Raw genomic sequence first — 12,323 nt, 5'->3', positions numbered from 1 at the left:
AAGTCAATGAGCCTCTGAAAGGGTCCCAAGGTTCTACATATGCAGATTCAAGTGCAGGACTGGTATCTTAGTTAGCATTTGAGGATGAAAAGCACAACTAAATCCCAAATATTTATGATTATACAAGAAGATTGTCTAATGGAGAGATCACAGGACTGTAAATGAGGAGTTCTGGCTCTATTCTCAATTGTGCCACTACTGCACTGTGTGATCTTGGGGGAAGTAACTGAATCCACTGTGTCCCCAGTTTCTCCACCCTTACATTAGAAATAAGTATCTTGCTTAGGCACTTATTAAGGTATTGACATTTGTAAAGCATTCCAAGTAACTAAAGTACCATATAAATGGAAACTAATCCATTCCCAATGAAATCAACAGAAATACTAAGGTAAGAGCTTAGTTTTTCACTATAATAATAATAATAATAATATATACATGTGATTGTTGCAGGATTAGGGATTATGACATAATAATGAGGGTAGATAAATAATATTCTTATGATAAGACAAAGAAGAGATCAAATGTAGTTGGACTTGGAAAAACCAAAACCACATCCCACAGTCCTTACTCAGGCAAAACTGCCATTGAACTTGTTGGGATTTTTGCCTCAGTAACACCTTCAGCACTTAGCCTAAAGATAGCCTTTTATAAGAAGATCATAATAAAACTTCATCTATAAAGAAAACAATACAATAAATCATATATATAACAGAACGTGCAACAAAATGTTCCGTTTTCAGTATACAGTGCTTCCTTTTTGCTGTTACAGAAATAGTTTCCATGGTATTAAACAATTTGATAAATGTATTAGAACCTTAATAAATTTCATAATATTGCAGTAGCAAAGCTATTGCGATTGGTGAAGGAGGACTTTCCCTCTGTTTTGGGCAAAGTAAAACTTTTCCAAAATTAAAATTAACCTTCAAACTGAAAGTTCTTGTTGTCAGCCTAAATGTGAAATAGTTTTAGGCCAAGTCTACACGATAAACTTTCATCGGTATAACTACGTCATTCAGGGGTGTGAAAAATCCACAGTTATACTGACCTAATCCATGATGTAGACAGCGCTATGTCAATGAAAGGGCTTCTCTCATTGACACAGCTACCGCCTCTCATGGAAGTGGATTAACTACACCAATAGGAGAAGCTCTCCTGTCAGTGTAGTAGCATCTTCTCCAAGGTGCTACAGCAGTGCCGCTACAGCATTTTAAGTGTAGATCTGCCCTTGGAAAAACAAAGAGCAGGCAAACAGAATTATACTAACGTATCAAAGAATATGGAATGGGGCGGGGGGGAGTGTTTATTCCTGAAGTACTTAACATGTGTCTGATAATACAAATTAGTTTGAATTTAAAACTTTACACTTGTCATGTTCCTCATCTTCCCTGAGAAATCAATTGCTTTACTTGATGAAACTAGACACATTTTTAATGACAGAAAAAAGTGTGCACTACATTCTTTTCCTATCCAATTTCAGTGTACACCACTTGGCGCATCCTTAAGCGCACATACGAGTATAAGGCAGCACTGGAAAGAGTCTGGAAAGTCTAGCAGCATTTTGGTTAGGTTTCAGTGCTTGATATTTAAAATATATACACAGTATATTTTTCTATCTTCTTCCCACCAACTTCTCCTTTGTAGCTTGCACCCATATTGATCTACTTCTAGATATGTTTACAACAAGCCCAACACAATGGGTGAGGCAACCCAATGTTAATTAAAACAAAATAACCTCCAAACAAAAACCACACAAACAAACAAAAAATCACACACCACAAAAGCAAAACCAATTCTTTCATGATTAAACAGACAAGACTTGAAGATCAACAAATTAAAGCTGTGTTGTTGGACTACTGGATTGAGATGGGAATATAAATTCCTGAGATGAGGTCTCTCCATTGAGACTGCTCTCCCACAAGCTCTCAAATTTAGGGGGACTATCAGCTCTGACAATCTCAACAGCCCCTTTAAACGGCAAGAAGGCAGCCTCTAAAGTGGTCAGAACTCATACTATACTATCAAGGTGGTCAAACTGTGGCTCATGAGCCGCATGCAGCTCTTTTACAGTAAAAGTGCAGCTTGCAGAGCCCCCAATACCCACCAATTCTCCACCTATCAGAGTGGGGCAGGGGACAGGGAGCTTGGGCTTCTTCCCTACAGCAGGCTGGTGGGGCTAGGGGCTTCTGCCACATGACTGGTGCCTGCTGAGAATGGGAGGGCACAATTTAAAGGTCCCCCACCCCGAGAGCTTGAATCATGCCCCTTTGGGAGGCACTGGGGGAGGGAGAGGACCCACGGAGCACCCACGGAGTCAGAGCCTATCCCTCAATGGCTCTTCCCTGCAGCTCCCAGGTATTAGCTCTTCATGGACAGGCATCAGAAAAAGCAGCAGCTCCCCCAGCTGCTCCCAGCAGGTGTGCCCCGGCTCTCGAACTTCTGAAGATTGTCATACGTGGCTCAGAGAGTTACTAAGTTTGGCCACCCCTGCCATATAGGAATCCATAAAATCTACCAATATCTTAAATCACCTGCTCTTATTAATGTTCTTATTCCTATTCGAGAGAACCATACAAACAAAAGGGGAAATTATTAAGTCAATGGGAAATTTACTGAAGACCATGGAATTACCCTTGTGTTTCAAGTTAAAGACAAGCCAAAGAGTTTGCAGAATTGGGACCTAACAGCCTATCCAAGGGAAACGGTGAAACTGACTATACATGAAGGGTTGGCAATGCACATGGTAAGTAAAAGTTAAATATATATTCATATTTTTCACTCCTTTCAGCTTTAGTAATTTTGTGTATTACTGGTAACAATAATAAGTGAAGTATATTCTATCAAAAGTGTGAATTTTAGTTAATGGTGTCCCTTCAATAGGTATATAACCTATCTGAAGCTGCAGTATTAGGCCCAAATCCCACAATGAATCATCATAGGTGGATCCTTGTGTCAGCATGAAGGCCTCCCCATCAAATCCATGAGAAATAACTTGCAAGATCAAATCTTCATTTGTAAGACAGGGCACTGTTACTACTGCTTATTACACTAATCGTAATTCTCTCATCAATATTTAATGCTCCATGTTTGTCAGATTTACACATTGTCTCTTGCAGTTACAGTTAGGACCCAACCCTGCAAACACTTACACGCATTCTTAACTTGACCAGCATGAGTAACCTCATTGATTTCAATGGGTATACATATATTCTTAACTTGACTACCATGAGTAAGTGTTTGCAGGTCTGAGGCCTTATATAGTAGGGACCAAATTTTTGTTATATGTGCATAAAGTACCTAGTGTGTTCCTTGAATGAATCACTAGGAACCACTGCAATACAAATAAGAAATAACAGTAGCAGCAACAGTTTGCTCATTTTTATATAAAATGTATATCTATTTAATTTCCAAATTTTAGTCATTTTAACCAAAGGGTAAATTGTCCCTCTTTATGAGCCAGAGCCGTAGGTATTTCAAAAGGAAAGTGTCAAGGATGACAGGCCGAAAATTTAACCTACCATTCAAATACTACTTTAAAAAAGTTATTTGGCTCCTGATGTTAAAAACTCTAGTAGCTCCACAAAAAAAGTTCTCAGATGTTAAATAAATGACAACTCCATTGAGTAATCCACTAACAAGAATTCAGGCAGCTTGTTTTTCTCTCAATTGATAGATGCATATATATGTGTGTATTTTTCATGTGTCTACTGCATTCTTGTGAGCAAACAGGGTGGCAGGATTCTGGTCAGAGCAGGTCCTTTACATATTTAAATACTTTGACTAATTACAAAAGTATCAGACAGGTAGAGACAACGGATGTGGGAAATGTACATATCTGCAAAACAAAACAAAGGTGATAGGCCTAAACCTACTAACCCTTGACAATGTCCAGAATTATGAACTCCAACATCAACTACCACAATGACCAACTCTAATATTAACTTTAGTTAACTGTACTTATCTTCTTCGCTTGTAAACAAAAAGGAGAATGATAAAAAGTAGAAATCTGCATTTGAGCACATAAGCCTCTTCAAAAACAGTTTTGGAAGGCTGAATGAATGAGAAAATGAAAAATACACAAGTCCTTTTCCCTGCAAGGACATAATTCTAAAAACTGCGCTGCCCCCCAGACTTGTACTAAAAATCGGTGGGAGTTGAGAGCATTTAGCTCCCTGCAGAAAGTGCTTGGCAGATCAGAGAATTCAATGCTAAACTAATATTGTTCACACCTGCTAATGAATCATCTCATTTAAAAACTATTGCCACATTGGATTAAATGTTAAAGGTTGATAACCTAAAATATGTGCAAAAAGCTTGTGTGCCTTCAGACTGCCAGCAATGGTTCTGTTAGTATTAGCATTCAGAACTTCCACAACTATTGCAAACAGTAAACACATATCCATTCATAGATGCAAGTTTTCATTTTAAATATATTAACTGATACAAGTATTTATTAAGCTAAAAAAATTGGCATGGCATGAACTTTTTCTCACTCACAGGCCAAATTCCCCCTCCAATTTCTGTTACAACAATACTTTTTAGCAGAATTTAGATGTCTGCTATAAAATAAAAATGTTTTAATCATAAAACTGGTCTTGAACCTTACCTTTTAGAAGAGGAAGAGGAGTTAATTCAATAGGCTTGCCCTGAGATCTAAACTGGGAGGAGCTTTGTGACCTCTTCTGTCTGGCTTTTCTGACGGACTTCCGAGAAAATCCGTCTACTTTATCCACTGACGGAGGAGTGGTTGGTGCTGAGGACATATCCCTACTGAAGGGAAACACACATTATAAATACATTCCCAGTGGATGAAAACAGGTAAAGATTAAATGAGTTTGTCAAGAGACACCTCCGTTTCCTCATTCACATCTCTCTTAAAAACCCACTTCTGACATCAAAGAGAGATGGTCCATCAATTTACATATAGGTCTTATGAAGTACACCTCTACCCCTATATAACGCTGATCTCGGGAGGCAAAAAAATCTTACCACATTATAGGTGAAACCGCGTTATATCAAACTTGCTTTGATCCGCTGGAGTACGCAGCCTTGCCCCCCGGAGCACTGCTTTACCGCGTTATATCCAAATTCATGTTATATCGGGTCGCGTTATATTGGGGTAGAGGTGTAGCTTCATGGTACTATTGTAATTATTGTCCATTCTCTCCATTTTGTTTATGGTCCTCACTTGTTACATCATGTCTGAATTTGGCACTGATTCTGCAATCAGATCCACACGTAGACACCTGTGTATCCATCGAGATCAGCTGATGTCTCTAGAACTCGACAGAGGTCCAGGAGTATGCCTGTGTAGACCTGTCTGCAGGATCAAAACCTTAGATCATAAGCTTTTTGGGTCACAAAATATCTTTTACTTGTTTTCACAAAGCACCATGCACACTTCTAGGCGCTTAAAAATAATAATGAATTTTAATACTAAAGTCACAACTATTTTCTAGGAAAATTAAAAACAGAAATAAAATTCAGCTTACTATCCACAAAGAAAGGTGCGTGCTTTGTAGAAACATTAAGTTCACTAAAATATACTGCTATGCTTTAAAACCAAAGAAAGTTCACTAGATTTGATAGACTTGGGTTTGGTCTACACTAGCAAGTTATGTTGGTATGACTACACTCCTCAGGGTGTGGAAAATCTACCTCCATGAGGATGCAGTTATACTGACCTAACTCTCGAGCAGACAGTGCTATGTCAAAGGGGGTCTTGGCTCACCTGTTCCCGAGAGGCGGTAGCTATGTTAAGGTGGAGTACCTACACTGACGGGAGATACCCTTCCATCAGTGTAGGTATCATCTTCGCTGAAGCTCTACAGTGCATGCTGTAACGATGCAGCTGTGCCACTGCCACCTTTTAAGTGTAGATAAGCCAGTAACCTGTCACTTATTTATTCTCCACTATAGAAATATCCAGCTTTCATATTGCAAATCTCTTTGCACATTCCTTTTTCACATTCTAATATTTCTGGAGCATATTCCAGGCTACTTCTGGAAAATTAAAAGAAAATACTAAAATGGTTAATTCAACAACCAAATTCTTGATTTTTACCAGGCTTACCTTCTCAGTCAAAAAAGTTATACCATATTTTCTCAGTGAAGCAGAAAGAACAGATTTAAGAAAAAAGATTTAGCCCCAGATCCAGCAAACACTTACACGTGCTCAACTTTAATCAGTGGGCCTACTCACATTAGTCAAGTTAAATGTGTGTAAGTACTTGCAGGATCAGGGCCTTAGAGCATGTTTTTGGTAGGTCCTGAGAGCACTCAATGTCCATTGATTCCAATTAGCTAAAGGACTACTACTGCTGATGGGAGATGATTTTGCAACCTACAGTGCACCTTGAAGTCCTCATTTTGTTAAAATATCTGGGGACTGATCTGATTCATAAATAATTTAAATCAACATTATTTGGATTTTTCTTATGCAAAATACTTTATAAGTATGATGTTTTTAAAATTATGTATGTTTAGAAAGATGAAAGCTATTAATTTTCCACATATTTAAGTCGAGAGGGTTTCATGTATCGTGTGTATATATACACACACACATACACATAAAGTCTACTGAAAATATAAAATACATAACTTCCTAAAGGAACCAAGAGGAATCCCTAGATATTGGACAGTGAAGCTGGCATTATCTAAAAACAATTCTTATTGTATCAACTTAATTTTTCCTCAGGTGTGGCTTCATTATTATCCCAAATAATACATCTTACATTTAACAGACTATGAGCAACACACTTCTATACTTGAAACTGATGTTATTTACCAACTGTAACAGACGCCAACATCACCATGGCATCAAGGCCCTATTCAAGATTCATGGGAAAGTCAGACAATCTATATGGAGAAATGGATATATACTTTCACCTCAACAAACCAATTTGTGATTCCTAAGTAAGGGTAGAGAAGAAGAGTCCCTCAAAATATACAAACAAAAAAAGTTACCTGTTATGTCAGCAGGACTCTGGAAACATCAACAAAAAATGACACTTAGATTCTAGATTTGTTAGTCCTATTTTGCCTCATTAAAAAAAAATGTTTTCATCTCGTCACATGTAACTATTGAAAAATCTAACCATTTATCCAGAAATATTTGTACAATCTCAAAATGGAATTGCTAACAACATTAAGGGACAAAGACTAGAGCAGATCACTCAAATTGCAGGATCATTCTGTCACCCACACTTCTCTACTACAGGCTCATTCTGTTACCCACACTTCTCTACTGTAAATTTATTAACAGTTTCTCTCACCTGATTTATAAACTATTAAATTCTAATTCTAATTCTAATTCAACAAGACTACATCGAGCCTTAACAACATTACATTAAACACTGATCACTTTTTCACATTCCTAAATGATCATTTAAATGCACTGAAAAACACTGTTTCCATGGGGGTGGGGAGGATGAGGTTATTTATTGAGAGCAGCACAAGCGGTGGATAACTGCATTTATAGCTATAGCTTTCTCAATACGAAAGTGTTTATTTATAACACTGGAAATTTCTAAGTATTTTGGTAAATGCACAGCGACATACACTAGACACTGTCACCGCTGGGGACAACAATACGAGGAAACGCGAGTGAATGTAAAAATACCGATGGATGTCACTGCAAGCGGCTAGGCAGGGGCAAGCGCCTCCACGAAGCACTCCGTGAAAGCAGAGGTGTAATTGGCTGCATTCTGACGGGTGCTGTGGGATGTCATTTCCATCCATCAGGGGATAAGTAACCCAGCTGGACTCTGTCCTTTACCCCCCCGCCCCCGCCCCCCATCTTCTCTAGCGCCCCCCGATCCTCCCGCTCTCCCCCCAATCCTTCCCCCCGCGCCGCGGCCGGGTCGCTGCCCGCTCGGGGCTGGGGGTGAAGTTACCTTGACCCTCCTGGCAGAGAATTCGGAGCCGAGGAGGAGAAGGCGGAGTGAGCTGGGCTTGGCGGCAGCGGCCGGAGCGTTGTGCGCGCCGGGCTCTGTCCCTGCAGCTGCAGGAGCCTGTAGGCCTCGGCGGCGGCGGCCTCCTCAGCGCAGGGCGGCGTTGGCGGTGGGTTCAGGGCAGGCAACTGCTCGGGCTCCGCTCAGTCCTGGGCGCTCGGCGCGGGCCCCTGCCTGCGATGGCTGCTGCCTCACTCACATTCCCGGCGGAGCCCTGCGGAGGGGCCTGCGGAGGGGCGGCCGAGCGCGGGCCGAGCGGAGAGAAGCCGCGGTAGGGCGGGCGCGGCGAGGGGCGCGGCGGCTGGCGCTGATGGCCTCCTCTGCCGGTGGCTGGCTGGGAAGCGAGGGGTCCGGGCTGTGTCGGGGTCGCGCTCAGGCTCGCTCGCTCCTATTGTCAGCCACTCTCACTGGGCTCCGGCCATGGCACACACACACACAACCGAACCTGCTGCCGCCCATAGCCCGCCCCCCGCACACGCCCACTCAGCCTGCCGCCGCCGGGACGCGCCGCCTCATTGGCGCCCGCCGCCGGGAAGTGGGAGCGCCGCCGCCGGCAGAGGTACAGAACGGGACAGGGGTTGCGGTGCACACTAGGGGCCAGACAGCCGTCGGGCGCTACTGCTGAGCCAGACGGCGGCTAGGAAGGAGGAGCTGGGCTCTCCCTCCCCGCCCAGGGGTAGGTGCTGCAGGGAGTCCGGCCCGGGTCTGGCGGTGCTCCACGGGGCTCCTCGCCCACTCTCCCTGCCCAGGGAGCAGGCCGCCGGCAAGGCCTCGGACCGGGTAGCGCTGTCCGCCCGCCCGCCCGGCCCTGCAGCTCGGGGAGACCTATGCCCTGCTGCGGAGCTGGCACCCAGGCCTCTGTGCTGGAAAGCGCGCCCCGAAAAGAGACCCCCCTTCGGAAAGGGCAAGGCGCGCCGCCTCCCGCCCCCAGCCGAGCGAGGAGGAGAAGCCTGCAAGGTAAAGTCGAGCCTTCCCGACAGAGCCCCGTACGCCCCCGGGGCGCTCCACAGCCCTTCTGCCGGCAGGCACTGCTGGCCGAGCCCCGCTCTGAAGGGGAGGGCCATGAACCATGTCGTCCGGCTGGTTCCCAGCCGGGATAAATATGTTCTGCCTCCGTGTCTCCACTCCCCCTGTAGCGTCTCTGCCTCACACGTGTGTGGCGGTGGGGTGAGCTGAGCTGCCTAGCTGTTCTCTCTGTGGTCTGTGTAATAGTGTCACACCATACTTGGGTACGTGACAAGGACTGCGGGGAAAGGTGCTGAATAAATGTGAATTTATATCCTGTAACTGAAGAAATAAAACTGCTTTTAAAAAGTATTGTTTAACAACCTTTCCCCTCCCCCCGCATTGTGAAAATAAAAATGGGGAAGACATTTGCTGAATTCTTCAAGTTATAAGATTTATGCCAGCCCTCCACATCTTATGGCACAGGGCACTTGGGCTTCCTAGCACAGTCAGCTTGGTGCTTTCTAAGGATTGTTTTTTTTTTAATGGGTACAAGTATGTGTGTGCAACAAAGTGAGTATTTTTAATAATAGCTAATAACTTTCATATTATAGTTAAATATATATATGTTCCATTTTATAAATATAATGCAATATTTCCCCCTTGATTTTGACAAAATTATTCCTTGTTCTCACAGAACAAGGAGTAAGGGTCTCAAGTTCCAGTGGGGGAGGTTTAGGTTGGATATTAGGAAAAACTTTTTCACTCAGAGTGGTGAAGCACTGGAATGGGTTACCTAGGGAGATTGTGGAATCTCCTTCCTTAAAGGTTTTTAAGGTCAGGCTTGACAAAGCCCTGGCTGGGATGATTTAGTTGGGGATTGGTCCTGCTTTGAGCAGGGGGTTGGACTAGATGACCTCCTGAGGTCCCTTCCAACCCTGATATTCTGTGATAAAGTAAGGTTGAACCTTACTGATTTCACAAGAAAGTGGCTGGGAGTATTCTGCTATAACAACTGTGTGTGTGTGTGTGTGTATATGTGTGTGTGTGTGTATATGTGTGTGTGTGTGTATATATATATGTGTGTGTATAGGTACTCATCCTCCCTCTCCCGCCTTCACTTGCTCCTCTAACAGATATTTTTTGAAAAAGTTGCTCTTTGAACTATTTAAGAGTGAATTAATTTTTTTATGTGAGTTACTAAAAAGTACACTTTGGTAGTTCGTAAGCATGGGTAACGTACTGAAAATCATGGTAGCTACTAGTATTAAGACCACATAGATGTTCTTTGCCTCATTTTCTGTTTGTCTTCCCTCATCCCATTTGTTCTTTATAATTGTCTCCCCAATAGTCAAGGAGTATACAGTAGTGCCACACTAAATACAGGAAGAGTTGAGGAGCTGATTGCCAGCTTCCTTGCTAGGAAACTGACTTAGTGTGAGAGCCATGAAAGATTTAAAGCTTCACTCTTCTCATTGCTATACAGGTGGACAGCCAAGCAATTGTCACTTCCTGTAATGGGACAAAAAGGTAGTAAACTACCTAGCTTGTCATGTCCCCAGAAAACTTTTATTTAAAAAAAAAAAAAACTACAATAGCGACTTAGATCTTAACTACATTAGAAAACTTGTATTGATGGAACTATAAAACATTTAGTTACAGAGGAGCAAACCCCTAATACAGATACACTTAAATCACTTTAAATCCACTTCAACCAATTTACGTTACTGTAGTAATGTATGGTATTAAGCTAAATTGGTTTAAGTAAATCTATTCTAGGGGTTTGCACGAGTGTAACTAGATCAGTTTTTGTTACACCAGTGCAAGCCTCTAATAGAGGGAAGGACTTCACTGTTTCAGTTAACAGAGAGTTTCACATTGTTATGTCCCTCCATGTCTATTAATTAAAATTCTCTATATTATCCAAATTCAGTGTCCTCCATGCTATTTGTATCATGTATAGAGCACTGGAGTGAGGCTCAGGAGACATTGGCCACTAGCCTGCTTAGGGACCACAGGCAAGTTATTAAACCTGTCTATGGTTTAATTTTCTCATCTGTTAAATGGGGATGATATTTACCTTCTTTGTGTAAAGCACTTTGATATCTACAGATGAAAGGCATTATATAAGAGGTTGTTATTCTTAAAATAAGTTCCTAGTGATAGAAGGGCTACTGCAATCCACATCTCTGCAGATATTTTATAGAAGTTAAGTTTATGTGACCTAATAATATTTATATTAGAAAATGAATACATCATATTTAAATTATGTATTCCATATAACTAAAAAATTGCTGTAGAAGGACTCGCTATTTCCATTTTGACTGCTACTGGCATGTTTATACTGTTTATTATAATATCTATCAGTCTGATGTGGTGGAGAGCATCTCAAAATCAGGAGACCTAACAATGTATAAATGAGACTTACTTTTTCTTTATCTTCTGGCCAGCAAATTTTCCACAACTCTTCTTTCCTTTTCTTACAGATGGTTTTTTCTTTTCTTTCCTGGTCATGTCCCATGAGTTCTTGTATTCCTTTAAGAGAAATACGAATCTTGTCCTCAAATGTGCAGGGAGATTTGTCTGCACCCTCATGAACAGCAGTTGTCATGTTAAAGGGACTCAGCAACTTTTTTTTCATTTAATGCTTGATTTACATTTTGTGAAATCTGTATTTCCAAGAAATTACATATTCTGGTGTCTGGGCAGCAATATAGAAAATCCTAAAAATTCACAAATGTATAGTTAGCAAGAATAAAAGCTACCTAACAAGCAGCACCAAGTAAAGCTGAGAACCCCCAACATCTTCAAGGAAAAGCCTGTATTCATATTTAAACCTTTCAATGTTCCCTAAAGGTTTAGGGGCAGAAAAAGCACTCTATTGGACTGTAGCACTCCTCCACTGATATATCCCTATCCTAAGTGAACAAGGTGAAGGACTGTCATCTCAAACATCCCAGGTCGTCATGATAGAAAGAGGTGTTCTCTACAACTGCACTACTCAATTCGTGCTGCACAATGTGAGCCCAGTTAACTTTTTTTTTTTTTTTCCAGGAAAGTTCAACTATGAGCCTTTAAAACAGATTTTAAAAGAAATTTTCAAAGGTCGCTTGTTTTATTTTTAATAGGCATTAAAAGGCACTAATGCTCTGTGGAGAATGGTCTGTCCAGCTCAACATCTGTAGTGCCAAAACAATATGGTGGGCAAAGCCTACTCTGCAACAATTACTCCCAGATTTGGTCTGCCTAGAAGTTCCAAAGCATGACTAAATATCCACTATCTAGGGTTCATGGACCTGTCTGTGATACAGAATATGAATTAAATATGTGAAAAGGGAGGCCACGCTGTTCAGTGCTGCCTTCCTGGATTGGCACGAGGGAAGAACCCTCTGTAAACTTTATCTAAAAACTTTTACCAAAGACAAGGTC

General features: G+C 41.7%; 1 protein-coding gene across 8 annotated transcripts in view; it reads right to left on the bottom strand.

Moving 5' to 3' along the window:
• Positions 1 to 8,458, bottom strand: part of PPP2R5E (protein phosphatase 2 regulatory subunit B'epsilon) — a 131,977-nt gene extending 123,519 nt beyond the window's left edge. For 4 of the 8 annotated variants that reach the window (XM_075065746.1, XM_075065749.1, XM_075065751.1 and 1 more), the window contains exons 1-2: positions 7,893 to 8,420; positions 4,604 to 4,767 (exon numbers count right to left, since the gene is read on the bottom strand). In XM_075065746.1, coding sequence (XP_074921847.1) covers positions 4,604 to 4,760 — 157 coding nt within the window. In that variant the 5' untranslated portion in view covers positions 4,761 to 4,767; positions 7,893 to 8,420. Of the gene's footprint in view, positions 1 to 4,603; positions 4,768 to 7,892 lie in introns of all 8 variants that reach the window. The other 4 variants (XM_032789183.2, XM_032789182.2, XM_075065750.1 and 1 more) reach the window with 4 other exon arrangements.
• Between the last annotated feature and the right edge of the window lie 3,865 nt (positions 8,459 to 12,323).

Source organism: Chelonoidis abingdonii, chromosome 4 (assembly GCF_003597395.2).
Source record: "Chelonoidis abingdonii isolate Lonesome George chromosome 4, CheloAbing_2.0, whole genome shotgun sequence".
Classification (NCBI taxonomy): domain Eukaryota; kingdom Metazoa; phylum Chordata; order Testudines; family Testudinidae; genus Chelonoidis; species Chelonoidis abingdonii.
This window is presented reverse-complemented; position numbering and strand designations above follow the sequence as displayed.